The following is a 16552-nucleotide window of genomic DNA, read 5'->3' as shown; positions in this document are numbered from 1 at the left end:
CTGGAATGTACTTAGATTGGAATTGACCCCAACACTAAAGTGAGAGTTTTGACCCCTGCCCCCGCAGACTCTTTGACTTGTGCTTGGGGAGGGAGGGTGGGAGGGGTGTGTCTGACAGCTGTGTGTCTCGTGCCAAACTTTGAAGTTTCCGCCCCTGTGGGGGCTTCAGTGAGTGGTTCCGTTGTGTCTCTCACTCCACTTCAGTAAGCCACTGTCAACTAATGCCACATAATCTACCTCATCGTCAAAATCCACACCCAGGTCCAAAATCTACCCCTAGGCTCAGAATGTCATTCACACACACTTAAACCCACATGCACATATCTTAACTGTTTCGGGACCACACCTTCCGATCACTCACACACACTCACACACTTACACTCCTCACGGCCACATTCTGATCACATATTCACACGCATTCTAAAACCCTCGACAGTCGCCTTGCACCCTCACCCTCATCATACAAGTGCTCACAGACCCTCCCCCCAATCACACACTTGCTCACACACAATTGACCCCCTCACATATGCAATAGTCACATCCACTTTGCTCCCACACACCCTTCACACACACACACATTCTTGAGCACACACACACAGACATGAAAGCATGCATGTGAAATGGGAAAGGCACACAAAAACAGAGAGACAGACGGGCAGATCCAAGACACACACGCACACACACCAGTCCAAACCAGAGGGCCCCCAGACTGCAAGGCCGTCATAGCAGCCGTAGCACCTCAGTGCGTGCCCCCCGGTCACATTTCACCACCCCCAACAGAATGGGTGTCACTCTGCGTTAGCCTCACACAGTGTCAAATCAGTCCCCAAGGACCATCTGGGAGCTCATATCATACGAGGACATGTATCCGTCCCCAAGCCGTCCCCTCCCAGGCTAGTGAGAAAAGGCCAGTTAAGTAAAAACATTTTTTAAAGGGAGACGAGTAGCAAAAGTTCTACAAATGTGCTTATAGTTGCCCACAGAAACCATTTTGATATAACTGTTACATGACTAAACAGTATAGCTGCTCCTCAGAGAATGTCTGTGGAGTTCAACAGCGCAGTCAGTCTTTTTTAATCGGAGCCCCATTCATGTAATTAACTACCATATTGGTGAAGACTCTAGGGTGGAAATGGTCCTGATTTTAGGATGCCACACTAGCATTAACCACTTTTCCATTCACAGTTTTTATGCAAGTAAAGTCATGCAATGCATTAAAAAAAACATCATGACAGGTGTGATGGAAACATGAAGTGTCGGTACAATTTCATAAATGTCGACAGACAATTTGTTAGTTCAACATGGTGGGATCTTTTTGTACCCCCTTTGCCCTCAGAACAGCCTCATTTCATGTCGACAGCATTCCACAGGGAATGGATGTCCTTTGGGTGGTGGACCATTCTTGATACACATGGGAAACTGTTGAGCATGAAAAGCCCAGCAGCGTTACAGTTCTTGATGCAAACCGGTGCGCCTGGCACGTACTACCATACCCCATTCAAAGGCACTTAACTCTCTTGTCTTGCCAATTCACCCTCTGAATGGCACATATACACAATCCATGTCTCAATTGTCTTGAGGCTTAAAAATCCTTCTTTAACCTGTCGCCTCCCCTTCATCTACACTGATTGAAGTGGATTTACAAGTGACATCAATAAAGGATCATAGCTTTCACCTGGATTCACCTGGTCAGTCTATGTCATGGAAAGAGCAGGTATCCTTAATGTTTTGTACACTCAGTATAAGTTATGATAAACTTTATGGTGGTTAAGTGATGGATGGGGATTTTCTATAAGTATTGATGATATGTTATTATTTGAATGCTGGTGACATGATGATCAATGCTTGGCTGCCAATTATCAAATAGAAATTATATTGACCTTATCCATATCTCATCATATGACCTACCCTGTCCACCTACCCTGTCCACTGTTGTCTAGAAAGCAAGCACCAAAAACAGATTGGGCAAGTTTGCTGTTTATCGCAACCGTTTTTTTGCGATGGAAACACATTTAACTCATGTACAAGTGTGTATTAATACACATGTTTGAATTGGAAATTTGTTTTTTGCATATCCCAACTCCCCCTGGAACACCCTCAGAGAGTGGGGTCACAGCCAGGGTCTGCTATTATCAACAGTGACCCTGGAGCAATTAGGTTTAAGTGTCTTGCTCAGGGACACATCAGCTTGGGGATTCTAGCCATCTTCCGGTTAATGGCCCAACGCTCTAACCGCTAGGCTACCTGCCACCCTAACTAGGCTACCTACCACTCTGTGTCGCGTGCTAGTGTGTGTGTGTAATACGCACATGTGTTTCCTTCAAATGGATGCTCGTTATTGCATCGGCAAGTGGCAACTCGTTCTAGGAAAATACCCTGATGCATTTTGAGAATTGAATTTGAAAACCATATAATACCTGATTGAATTGGCAGATGCTTTTGCTCGGGTCTGTCTGCGGTTGCATAGTTGCCCTCACAGACAGCATTAAGGCCCAGTGTGCAGTGTGCTCTGTAGAATTGCTATTGATTCCCTTCCATTACTTTTGGACCAAAATGGAAGGTCAGAATACTAACTGGCATGATAACAAAAATCAAAAGCGCTTCTACACACAACAAGCTGACCTTTTGACCTTTGTGTTCAATCAACCCAACCGAGTAGCTGTTTTATTGTATATGCACTGCATGTGACTAAGATTCCTCACACCTCAATTCAATTTCACCTTCGCAACCAGACATTTCTGTATGTGTGGTTGTTGATTTCGTTTTTTGTCACTTTGTAACAAGTAAGGTCCGCTTGGTGCATTGATTTAAAACGTTAATAAGGCACCTATTGCTGGAACAAAAACAATTGATGTACAATAACTTTTCCAACTGTCCATTTATCTGAAAATAATGCACACTCTAGAATGCCTTACAAGCACATCAGAATAAAGTATTCAACAATGCTGTGGTATACAATAACAAAAAAACAAACCTGATCTTTCGACCTTGAGTTCAATCAACCTTACGCTCTTTGATCCGCCTATCAGCTGTGTGACTGTATTCACACTGTGTGCATATGACTAAGATTCCTCACACCTCAATTCCGTTTCATGCTTGCATCCAGAATATTTCTGTATGTCTGCTGGTTAGCTGGCTGCACAGCACACCATGATCCGCCTATGACAGGATTATATAGCTATATATGCATCGACTGTATTTAACTTTAGGAAGCGTGCAAGCGCGAAACTCAGGACCCGCGGGCTACATTGCTATTATCTGGCCCATGCTGTAAGTGTATTAGTCACAGCTGGGCGAAAGAGAGCTCTCTGTCCAAGGCTATTGACTCACTCTACACGGTTGTGTTACGGTTTGCTGCGCTCGCCATACCCACCCCAGGGATGGTTGTGTTTCTCCAGTAAGGGCGCACAGCAGTCCTAATGATAGTGTGGCACTGGTGAACTCGCTGGCACGCCGAGGAAGGTTATTGTGGTCGTTGTGGGGAGGACGTAGACATGTGATGGCTGAAAATGACATGCTTCTTCTTTATATTCCACCCATTTTTAATAGGTCTTTCTATGTGGCAGTGAGATTGAATTTGGAACATTTGAGTTATAAAAACACTAACAAACACACTGAATACTGAAAACTGTTGTGGCTAAAGCAGCAGTTTGATTCAACGTCTGCTAGCCTAGAATCAAACTACTAGCGCACCGCTAGCCACTGCTTTCAATGGAAGACGGAGGTTCAACCCACTGTATTTCTAGAAGCATGTGCCGTCAAACTACGCAGATGGCTAATGCTTACAGCCTCTCTTAATGAGGCTCGACAAAGGGAGAGAGAGCCCTGCTTGGCAAACGAGAAACGCTATCCCTCCCACACCCCTTTTCTTGCCTCCTCCCTTTCCCTAATCAGATTAATTAGTGGCACTTTCCCTTATCGAAGAGGAAAGCACTCCCACTGAGTCCTCAGGGAGACCCCCTATTTCTCTACAAGGGGGGTGGAAGAGGAGATGGGGGAAATTCTCTCTTCCATGCAGGGAGGGAGGGAGGGAGGAAGTGTTGTGTATGTGTGTCACGGTGGAGGGAGGGTGGTAGGAAGGGAGGGAGTTTGTATTTGCATTTGTTTGTGTGTAAACTATATTTAATGAATTAATTTGTCAGGGTATATGAGTTATGTTTGAGCGACTTAGTTGTGTATATGTCAGGGTTTGGTGTGGCTAGGGCACTTTTGTGTTTTGTTAAAATATTTCTTGCTGCTTTTCCTTTTTAACATGCTACACCTGCCTTCTAGAAAGGCAATATTACAATGACACTGATGGATGGAGTAGTCAGTGGTGTCTTATTTAGGCTGTGGCCACATTTACATTTTGTGTCTGAACATTCCATATTGAGCTATTCCTTTTTCAACCGGAGTCATCTGTTGATATCTGATGGACAACAGAGATGATTGTCAGATAGAAAATGCACAAATTGGTCCGTCTTTTATTTATGCAACTTGTATGAAAATAGTTGACTTGGGCTGTCATTTGACGGACAAAAGCAGACAATTGATGAATGCATGTATGATTTCATCCATGTTCATGCGTCCCAATGTGGCCGGCTGCCTGAGTTAGAGGAAACTCCCCAACTAACAGGTGCCATAAAACAGCCTTACAGACGTAGCCTACCTTAGAGAAATACAGTACCACCGCATTCTCCTTCTCCACACCGAAACACCTCAAGGTCACTTTCTATCCAACCTTCCAGAATCCCTCATTTCCCCCACTTCCCCCTTAAGACTAATTAACTTTGTAAGAGAGCGCTTTTTGATATAAGCCTTAAATAGCATTAGCTTTAAATAGTAGCGTTTGATGTTAAAAGCTGATTTCTAGCCAATTTAGCCCCAGCGTTTCATCAATGCCAGAGGGTTTCTTGAACCCCAGCGGGGAAGGTCTTGGACTGAAATGTTTCAAATGCACAGGTTTGAAAGTCAAAACGGCAAGTAGGTTGAAGGGTGGGCGGGGTTGTTAATTTGCTGTAATAAATAGTTTATTTCCAGAAAACTCGTTTTTTTTTATTGGAGGAGAGGTTGGTGAGTCTTTTGCGTTCAATTATAATGTAGAAAATGATTATAATTTTTGTATCTTTATATAACTAGGCAAGTCAGTTCAGAACAAATTCTTATTTACAATGACGGCCTACCCCGGACGACGCTGGGCCAATTGTGCGCCACCCTATGGGACTCCCAATCACGGCCGGATGTGATACAGCCTGGAATCGAACCAGGGACTGTAGTGACTGCCTCTTACACTGAGATGCAGGAGTCCTAGAATGTAGGAGGTGTGCTAGTTTGGTAAATTCTTGTGTAGCATTCTGTTTTTTCATTGAGTGTTAGCTAAGGTTACTCATGCATGTGCTCTCTTTTTCAATTCTGATGGTTTAGACGTTCTTCTCTCTTTCAGACTCCGTCCACTTATATCCTCTGCAACCAAGAAGAAGAGAGCCGCTTCACAGGTGAGCCCCACCACACACAACAAAATCTAAATTCAGTAATCCTTTATTTTACAGCCCGGTATTTAACAGATAGTTACTTTGAAATTACAGTTATATAATAATTGCATACAAATTACAATTTAGTTTCTTTGAGATTCATTTACATGAGCGTAGTTTGTACCATTTGGTACCAGGTAGTTATAAATGATGTGAGGTAAGTACCAGAAAGTATCCATTGTTACCACGTAGTTTCCTAGTAAATACAACGTAAATACGACCTTAAACTGAGCTGTAAAATAAACTGTATTTAATGCGACTTGGAAAAATTAGGATGACCATTTTCAGACCTGCCAACCTGCAAACATTTTGCATACCATGCCCGCAATTTAAGGTCAAAGTACTCTGGTTAAAAAACTACTCTATTCACTACTCTATTCACCTCGATGGGACAGCAGTGGAGAAGGTGGAAAGTGTTAAGTTCCTTGGTGTACATATCACCAACAAACTGAAATGGTCCACATACACAGAGTGTGATGAAGAAAGCACAACAGCGCCTCTTCAACTTCAGGAGGCTGAAAAAATGTGTCTTGTCACTGAAAACCCTCAGGAACTTTTACAGTTGCACAATTGAGAGCATCCTGTCAGGCTGTATCACTCGCTGGTACTGCTACTGCACCGGCCACAACCGCAGGGCTCTCAAGAGGGTTGTGCGGTCTGCACAACGCATCACTGGGGGCAAACTACCTACGCTCCAGGACACCTACAACACCCGATGTCACAGGAAGGCAAAGAAGATCATCAAGGCATTAACCACCCGAGCCACTACCTGTTCACCCCGCTACCATCCAGAAGGCGAGGTCAGTACAGGTGCATCAAAGCTGGAGAGATTGATTGAAAAACAGCTTCTCTCTCAAGGCCATCAGATTGTTAAACAGCCACCACCAGCACAGAGAGGCGGCTGCCTACCTACAGACTTGATTCCATTGGCCACTTTAATAAATGGAACACTAGTCACTTTAATAATGCCACTTCAATAATGTTTACATATCTCACATTATTCATCTCATATGTATATACTGTATACTGTATCCTTCATTATCTATTCTTTACTATCTATTGCATCTTAACCGCTCTGTCACTGCTCGTCCATATATTTTATACTTATATATTCTTATCCCATTCCTTTACGTAGGCCGTCAATGTAAATAAGAATTTGTTCTTAACTGACTTGCCTAGTTAAATAAAGGTTACATTTACTAGATTGTGTGTATTAGGTTTTGTTTTGAAATTTGTTAGATATTAGTTTTTGTTGTGGAATTGTTAGATATTACCTGTTAGATACTGCTGCACTGTTGGATCTAGAAGCGTAAGCATTTTGCTCCACTCGCAATAACATCTGCTAACCATGTGTATGTGACCAATAACATTTGATTTGATTTGATTTGAATGCATTTAAATGAACATGTGTTCTTTGTAAAAAAGTAATTTTCTGGAATTTCTTTCCTCAATGCGTTTAAGCCAATCAGTTGTGTTGTGACAAGGTAGGGGTGGTATACAGAAGATAGCCCTATTTGGTGAAAGACCAAGTCCATATTATGGCAAGAACAGCTCAAATAAGCAAAGAGAAACGACACTCCATCATTACTTTAAGACATGAAGGTCAGTCAATCCGGAACATCAAGAACTTTGAAAGTGCAGTCTCAAAAACCATCAAGCGCTATGATGAAACTGGCTCTGATGAGGACCGACACAGGAAAGAAATACCCAGAATTACCTCTGCTGCAGAGGATAAGTTCATTGGAGTTACCAGCCCCAGAAATTGCAGCCCAAATAAATGCTTCACATAGTTCAAGTAACAGACACATCAACATCAACTATTCAGAGGAGACTGTGTGAATCAGGCCTTCATTGCCAAATTTATTCAAGGAAACAACTACTAAAGGACACCAATAAGAAGGAGAGACTTGCTTGGGCCAAGGAACACAAGCAATGGACATTAGACCGGTGGAAATCTGTCCTTTGGTCTGATGAGTCAAAACTTGAGAGTTTTGGTTCCAACTGCCGTGTCTTTGTGAGACGGAGAGTAGATTAAGCATGGAGGAGGAGGTGCGATGGTGTGGGGGTGCTTTGCTGGCGACACTGTCTGTGATTTAGAATTGAAGGCACACTTAATCAGCATTCTGCAGCGATACGCCATCCCATCTGGTTTGCGCTTAGTCGAACTATCATTTGTTTTTCATCAAGACAATGACCCAACACACCTCCAGGATGTGTAAGGGCTATTTGACCAAGAAGGAGAGTGATGGAGTGCTGCATCAGATGACCTGGTCTCCAAAATCACCTGACCTCAACCCAATTGAGATAGTTTGGGATGAGCTTGACCACAGAGTGAAGGAAAAGCAGCCAACAAGTGCTCAGCGTAGGTGGGAACTCCTTCAAAACTGTTGGGAAAGCATTCCAGGTGAAGCTGGTAGAATGCAACGAGTGTGCAAAGCTGTCATCAAGGCAAAGGGTGGCTTCTTTGAAGAATCTAAAATGTAGAAAATAGTACAAATAAAGAAAAACCCTTAAATGAGTAGGTGTGTCCCGAATTTTGACTGGTACTGTATATATACACTGTACTTCAAAATAACTAAAACCAAATCGAAACTGTGTAGAAAATATAATGGACCTACATTCTAACAGTTTGTTGACTGTGTCCAGCTCGCTCATAATCACCTGAATGAAAGCTAGGAATAATTTTTAAAAATTGACAGCTAGGAAATATTTTTTTTAATTCAGTGCGGCCCTCCGGACCTCGTTGAAGACCGAATGTGGCCCCCCAAGGCAAAATTAGTTTGACACCCCTGCGTTGGAATAATAATTTCCCCTACATTTGACCTAAAATCATGTAAAGGTGTCATTGAGACCACCTCAATTTAATTCTGGATCAAACACTAGACTACTGTTATGGCTATATTGTTTGATTTAATTTAAGACACTAGGTTTCAGGAAATGGCAGTTACAGGTTTTTAAAAATGCTAAATGCTCCAACTTCCTGAGGGAGTCACGACCTTTGACCTTTATCAGCACCACCTTGTCAGAAAATGCTAGGGAGAGCCCTGATTGAAAATATATTTTTAGGTAGTTTCTAAAGACCAGCCAATTACCAAGTACCCATAGCAGTCTATATCCTACCATTCCTACTCTTAGGTTCTAAATAAACAGAAAAAACTCACGAACGACTAGTAAATCTCAAACCACAACTGGGTCACACAGCTGCATAAGACAAAGACATATTTACACACGCACTGGTATTTACACCTTCCTCCTATGCTGTGTCTCCTTACACATCTGGACAGCCAATAGATAGATCTCTGTTGCTAGACAGGACTTTAGTGATTCCTGTTCTTTCTCACTTCATTTGAGCTGACCTCAACCAAATTCCTCTCTCCTCCCCAACTCATGGTTGTCCTGTTGACTTCTACCAGACTGTGGCTTTTCTCCTTTCCATAGGATACCTGATGTCTAACAATAACATGTTCTGACAGACTGTAAACTTTCTGCATACCCCTCTCTTCCTCAGTGACATGAATAAGGATATTTCATATTTTCAAGTTTAGAAGTCAGAACCCATCAGTCCCCCCTTTTGAACAATAATTTCATACTGTTTAACATTATATAAACTTGGAAATTACTTAGAAATGAACAAAAAAAATAAAACATGTACAAGAAACAAAACATGGGCCTCCCGGGTGGCGCAGTGGTTAAGGGCGCTGTACTGCAGACCCAGCTGTGCCACCAGAGAATCTGGGTTCGCGCCCAGGCTCTGTCGTAACCGGCTGCGACCGGGAGGTCCGTGGGGTGACGCAAAATTGGCCTAGCGTCGTCCGGGTTAGGGAGGGTTTGGCCGGTAGGGATATCCTACCAGCGACTCCTGTGGCGGGCCGGGCGCAGTACGCGCTAACCAAGGTTGCCAGGTGCATGGTGTTTCCTCCGACACATTGGTGCGACTGGCTTCCGGGTTGGATGCGCGCTGTGTTAAGAAGCAGTGCGGCTTGGTTGGGTTGTGGACGCATGACTTTCAACCTTCGTCTCTCCCGAGCCTGTACGGGAGTTGTAGCGATGAGACAAGATAGTAGCTACTAAAACAATTGGATACCATGAAATTGGGGAGAAAAAGGGGGTAAAAATTCACACGAAAAAGAAACAAAACATGATTATCATCTCCGAGACGTATGGCCTCTGATCTGTAATCACACTATGCACACTCTTATTTCCCTGTCTCGTCGGACAACTGATAATGGCATTTCAGCTGGAGCTTTTGACTGTCTCTATTTCCTCCCACCATGCAGCCGTCATACCGCTCAGGAAGGAGACGCTTTCTGTCTCCAAATCAATCCCAGAACAACAGCAAAGGACCTTGTGAAGATGCTGGAGGATGCAGATACAAAAGTATCTATATCCACAGTAATATGAGTCCTATATCGAAATAATCTGAAAGGCCGCTCAGCAAGGAAGAAGCCACTGCTCCAAAACCGCCATAAAAAAGCCAGACTACGGTTTGCAACTGCACATGGGGACAAAGATCGTACTTTTTGGAGAAATGTTCTCTGGTCTGATGAAACAGAAATATAACTATTTGGCCATAATGACCATCGTTATGTTTGGATGAAAAAGATGGAGGCTTGCAAGCAGAAGAACACCATCCCAACGATGAGGCACAGGGGTGGCAGCATCGTGTTGTTGGGGTGCTTTGCTGCAGGAGGGACTGGTGCACTTCACAAAATAGATGGCATCATGAGGTAGGAAAATTATGTGGATATATTGAAGCAACATCTCTAGACATCAGTCAGGAAGTTAAAGCTTGGTCGCAAATGGGTCTTCCAAATGGACAATGACCCCAAGCATACTTCCAAAGTTGTGGCAAAATGGCTTAAGGACAACAAAGTCAAGGTATTGGAGTGGCCAGCACAAAGTCCTGACTTCAATCCTATAGAAAATTTGTGGGCAGAACTGGAAAAGTGCGTGCGAGCAAGGAGGCCTACAAACCTGACTCAGTTACACCAGATCTGTCAGGAGGAATGGGCCAATATTCACCCAACTTATTGTGGGAAGCTTGTGGAAGGCTACCTGAAACGTTTGACCCAAGTTAAACCATTTAAAGGCAATGCTACCAAGTACTAATTGAGTGTATGTAAACTTCTGACCCACTGGGAATGTGATGAAATAAATTAAAGCTTAAATAAAGTATTCTCTACTATTATTCTGACATTTCACATTCTTAAAGTGAAGCGGTGATCCTAACTGACCTAAGAAAGGGTTTAAATGTATTTGGCTAAGGTGTATGTAAACTTCCGACTTCAACTGTAAATGCAAAGAAAAACCAGTTTGATAACATAACGATTCCCATTCTCTTTTCACCTGACTCTATGCCTTCGGGATACTTTTTCTGCTGGGTTCCACAAAAATGAAGGTTCTAAAAAACCTCCTCATGCTTTCACCCAGTCTTCCCCTGTCCGGCCACAGGTTTCAAAAAGGTGTTCCCAAGCCATGTCAATTTCACTTCTCTCCCATCTCCTTCCTCCTGAATGGCCACCCGATATACACGTGTGGTGGCCTTAATCAACTTTACCTCATCTTGAGGTAAATCAGCACTGTATATACGTTTCACATCAATTCCCTCAGAAGATGATATCCCAACAATGCTACTAAGGTAACCCCTGCTACTACTAACACTGCCCATGACGCATACTTCAAAATCCCTCATTTGAGCCGTAGTCCAATTCCATGCTGTTACTATAATATCCTTCGCCATACTGCCGCTCCTTCAGTTACTTTATCTACAGCGACTGCCGTGAGAATAGCTATTGCATGGAATCTGTCTCCTGCTCTCCTATTGTCTTTGTGGTTCACTGATAGATCTAGGACTAACCCTTTCAGATACTCCCTACCTGTCTCCCAACTCATACCCGGTTCCCTAGCACCCAACATTTTCAATGACCTGTGTTCTGCTACGGTCGATACCTTCTTTGACAAACTCATCATTGAAAGTTAACAATAGTGTCTGAAATGACAACAGTATCTCTGCCACAATAATATGGGTATGTGTGACGTAACGATTTAACTTCATAGTTGTCTCTATATTGTGCACAGTTAGCTGTCCTTCCTGTTCTACGAGCTATTCCATGGTATCACTCTGCACAGCGGAGTGGTATTGTTCCCCAGACTCTACTAACCCCTTCCTTAATTTATGAGCCACACAGATCTCCACCCTAGACACATTCCATCCCGCTCCAGTCACGTTCCATCCCGCTCTCCCAATTCCCTGTAACGTTAATGTCTTGATTTTTGGGACTCCACAGAATACATTGATGTCGGTCCTGCCAGACTATAATTAACACCCCTTTTACAAATGCTCGTTCAACACAGGCCTGGTATCGCAACTGCTCGCCATCTGACCGTAAGGCGCTACAGAGGGTAGTGCAAACTGCCCAATACATCACTGAGGCCAAGCTTCCTGCCATCCAGGACCTATAGAATAGGCGGTGTCAGAGGAAAGCCCATAAACTGTTATAGACTGTTTTCTCTGCTACCGCACATCAAGCGGTTCCGGAGTGCCAAGTCTAGGACCAAAAGGCTCCTCAACAGCTTCTACCCCCAAGCCATTAGACTGCTGAACAATTTTTAAAAATCTACCACCGGACAATTTACATTGACCCCCCCCCCTCTTGTACACTGCGGCTACTCGCTGTTTGTTTGTTACCTATGCATAGTCACTTCGCCCCCACCTACATGTACAGATTACCTCAGCTAGCCTGTACCCCTGCACACTGGCTCGGGACCGGTGCCCCCTGTATATAGCCTCGTTATTCTTATTGTGTTACTTTTTATTATTACTTTTTATTTTAGCTTACTTGGTAAATATTTTCTTCTTGAACTGCACTGTTGATTAAGGGTTTGTAAGTAAGCATTTCACGGTAAAGTCTACACTTGTTGTATTCGGCACATGTGGCAAATAAGATTTGATTTGTACGTACCTTGCCTCCTGCTAAAAATACATTTGCACATAAATCATTTCATCTAACCCATAACACATTAGTCACTACTACTAATCCACTTCTATAGTTATAAACATACTAAAACATTCTCAAGTCAATTAGTCAATTTCCAAACAATCCCTCTTCTGGAACAATGATCACTCTTATGTTCCACGACATCTAGAAACATATTGACTTGAACAGGGAAGAGACAAAAATACATGTTAATAATTTCACACCACCCTTGATGCGGATGAGATTGGGGAGAGAGCCGTCCATCCATTCTGTTCTATGCCCATGGGATGCTAGTCTCCATGCAAGTCTCCTTCATCCTCATCCTTGGGTGACAAAGCAAGACACAGACTATGAGCCTTGTACGTAATTAGTTGTACGGTATCATCCAGCAATCCACATGTATTGATGCGCTTTAACATTATGATTCTGATGATATTGTAAAACGAAATCCCTACTATCCAGTACCCCCTCATGGTTGGCCCAAGCTATCATCTAGTGGGTTCTCTAATAACCTCCCTTTCGGAGGACACTAAAAGATAAGGTTTAAAGTAATTAAAACCCTCAATAAATTCAAGCAGTGCACCCTCCCCTCACTTTGTGCTCTCCTCACAGCTGAGGGGCAGTGCTCACTCTCTCTCTCTTTATCTTCTAATCATAATTAAAACATTTGATAAATTATCCAACCCAAATTTAGAATTACAGTCCTTAGTGCTCTATGTTGAGTCCATCACTTGAATTCAAGCCCCTCAACTTAGGACACATTGTCACGGTTAGAATGTACATTTACAAACCGGACCATATTTTACCCATATTAACTTTTCTCATTACAGCCCCCGTTTGTCCCTGTTTTACTGTCACGAGTGGCATGTTAATGACAGATCGGTATCTCAATGCACTCTTAGTCTAAATTACTATACATTTTGCATTGTGCAGGCCTCCATAATCAACCTGATACCCCAAATAAACAATTATTGGCATGGTTAACCACCCCCCGTTTCTCTCTGGACTCATCCTTTTAGCGTGTCTTCATGTTCTTTTTCAGGTAGCGTTACAGGTAGCGTTACAGGTAGCGTTACAGGTACCGTTACATGTAGCGTTACAGGTAGCGTTACATGTAGCGTTACAGGTAGCGTTACAGGTAGCGTTACAGGTAGCGTTACAGGTAGCGTTACATGTAGCGTTACAGGTAATGTTACAGGTAGCGATACAGGTAGCGATACAGGTAGCGTTACAGGTAGCGTTACATGTTGCGTTACAGGTAGCATTACATGTAGTGTTACAGTAGCGATACAGGTAGCGATACAGGTAGTGTTACAGGTAGCGTTACAGGTAGCGTTACAGTTCCCAACAGCACATAGGTAACTCATGCCTGTCACAGTTGATGGCCCATGATAATGTCCTGATTTCAATATCTGGGAAATTAATCAGCTTTTCCCAAGCACACGGGCCTGGTTCACACTGTTGGTCAATTTATCAAGAGTTTGTATCCCATAAGGTAATGGTAAAATAGACTAGAGACAAGTGTCCCTCATTCATATTATGCTTAAATCTCACCTATTGTCTTGATCATTTCTATTGAGGTTGATCAGGCCTCACCAGAAAGTCAGGACAAAGGTAACTTAACACCATTAAGTATTTTATTTTTATTTTCTTTCCCTGTAATTCAGGAACCACTTCACAACATGTCAAACATTTCCATCATTCTGCGTACCCAGTTTAAAACCAAATTAAAAAGACCCCACACAATAAATCAAACACGGTATTAACACCACTAACAAATATTCATAACCCGTGAGTTGTGTGTGCGTGCTGGTGTGTGTGGTAAACTGTAGGGAAAAAACAAACACATGACCAGGTCTTACTTATCTGGGAGCTCCCGTTATGGCTGAATCCGGATACATTTATACTTATTAAAACTGCAGATTTTCACTAACTGCTACTTCCAACTCAAACCCTCACACCTAGATGCCCTGAACGCAGCTCACTCTCCAGATCCCAGTCACCTGAATTCTAATCACCTGTTCACACACCTGTATGTTATTATCACACACTATTTAGTTCAGTTCTTTGCACCCCATCACTGTGAGGTATTGTTTGTTTTGTGACACACGTCTTTCTGAGCTCTGTTTTTCCTGTAATTTACTCCTCCCGTGTATGATATTTTTTACCTGCCTCACTAACGCCCTGCCTGTACTTTAGTCTATCGAATTTCCTGTTATCTACCTATTGCCTGATCTCCCGGACTACATTACTAGCCTTTTCCATGTCTGTACTGTTGCCCTTTTGGACCCCCTGTGTATGACCTTCTGCCTGCCCCAGGACCCAGCCTCCTCCGGTGGTCCTTTGCAATAAACACCTGCTGCTCCCTGCGCTTGAAACAAGCTCTGTCTCCCCTCGTGTTCATTACAACTGCTCTCCCAAGACAACAGTCTCAGGAAACATTCCAAAGGGAGATATGATGACAGCCCCTCCTCTTCTGGAAGAGAAAGTATACATCTTAATCAGCAACCCAAAAGTTTTCATTACAATCAAAACATGAGTCCATTGTCCTCCCTCCAATTGTTTGTTTTAATCCACCCCAACGTTTATGTACTCTTATTTAGCATATACTACCCTTAGACACGGTGACATTTATCTCTCAACCAAGTTTAACAATTGATTGGTCTCTCTTTTCCCCATGAGTTTCCTTAACCACCACACCACAATGCCCTACATGTTCATGAACAAACATTTTAAAAATTCCTTTCAGGTTTGGCAACCCCAATGCTGTCGCTTGACAGAATTTATTCTTTAAAACTCTTAACACTTTCAATATTAACTCCAATCTAATTTCTTGTGACCCCTCCCCCCTTTCGTCAATTCTATACATTTATTTCAGAATAAGAGGAAATAAAATGTCTCACGAGATTAAACCCAGTCTCAGCTGTTTGTGCCCAAGATCCAAGACAAAAGTCCAGTGATGTGCTGGAGGTGTAAAGTCCAACTGCCTCCAGGTTCTTGCACCCTCTATGGCCAGCGTCAGGATTCAGGAAAAGGTCAGAAAGGACCTTGCATACAATCCCGGAGAGTAGTTACGGTATTTGTATCTAATCATTTGGTTACTGGACCTGATAGTGAAGCTTCTGACAATTTACTACTGGAGAATACAGGTGACCTAATGTCTTATTCAAATATCATTGTTGATGACAACACATGTAACACATTATTCACAGTTGTCTTCTTATTTCCACATAATCTGTCACAGTTCCCCACCCCAATATGGCATAAAACAACCTCTCTCCTTACTGCTAATACACTCAAATCATGTTCAAACAACGTTTGAATATCTTTTTCCTTTTCTAACCATGGATGAGGCTCTCCTCCAGAACTGATAGGCAACGTTTTATCACTATCCACATACACTCTACTGCCTCATGGCCACTGCAGCTGGGACTTTCCTCCCTCTTACCGATCTCGCAGGGGAATACTTCTAGGGATCTATCCTACACGGAACCTACACTGTAGTGTCACTCATGGATCTCGCAGAGAACTAGATCCACTCGGGACCTAGCCTTATAGAACCTACCCTACACCATATATATACATGGATCTCGCAGAGGAAAATCTCCACTCGTGACCTATCTTTAAAGGAACCAACTGTTAGGCGGGGTGGAGCAGGTGAACCCAATTGCAGACTCAGACGAGGAGACAGGGATAAGGTAACTAAGGTATTTATTGAAAAGCAGGGGGGGTGCAGGCCAGGGAAAGCTCAGGCAGGTCGTAGGGAACCAGGAACTGAGGCTGGGGCAAGGGGAGTAGGGGCAGGATAAGCAGGTCCGGAGTGGGTGCAGGGCAGGGAAGCAGGACTGACGAGACGAGGGGACTGGAGACAGGGACCAGTCAGTGCGGGCAGAAACAGTAGTGGAGAGAAAATCAGGGTCAGGCTAGGGAAAAATAGGCACAACAGGATAAGATCTATGCAGGAACAAATGGCTTGAAACGCAGACTGACTGAGCAGAGGCTACGATCTGGCAGCATGGAAGTGGCAGGGCTAAATATTTGTAGAGGTCTTGATTATGGAACAGG

At 43.2% G+C, this 16552-nt stretch overlaps 1 protein-coding gene across 1 annotated transcript in view; it reads left to right on the top strand.

Annotated features, from left to right (window-relative positions):
* brf1b (BRF1 RNA polymerase III transcription initiation factor subunit b) overlaps window positions 1-16552 on the top strand; it is a 126358-nt gene that overhangs the window by 101342 nt on the left and 8464 nt on the right. The window contains exon 17 of the mRNA XM_024420566.1: window positions 5423-5474. Coding sequence (XP_024276334.1) covers window positions 5423-5474 — 52 coding nt within the window. The remainder of the gene's footprint in view (window positions 1-5422; window positions 5475-16552) is intronic.

Source organism: Oncorhynchus tshawytscha, linkage group LG05 (genome assembly GCF_018296145.1).
Source record: "Oncorhynchus tshawytscha isolate Ot180627B linkage group LG05, Otsh_v2.0, whole genome shotgun sequence".
Classification (NCBI taxonomy): Eukaryota; Metazoa; Chordata; class Actinopteri; order Salmoniformes; family Salmonidae; genus Oncorhynchus; species Oncorhynchus tshawytscha.
This window is presented reverse-complemented; position numbering and strand designations above follow the sequence as displayed.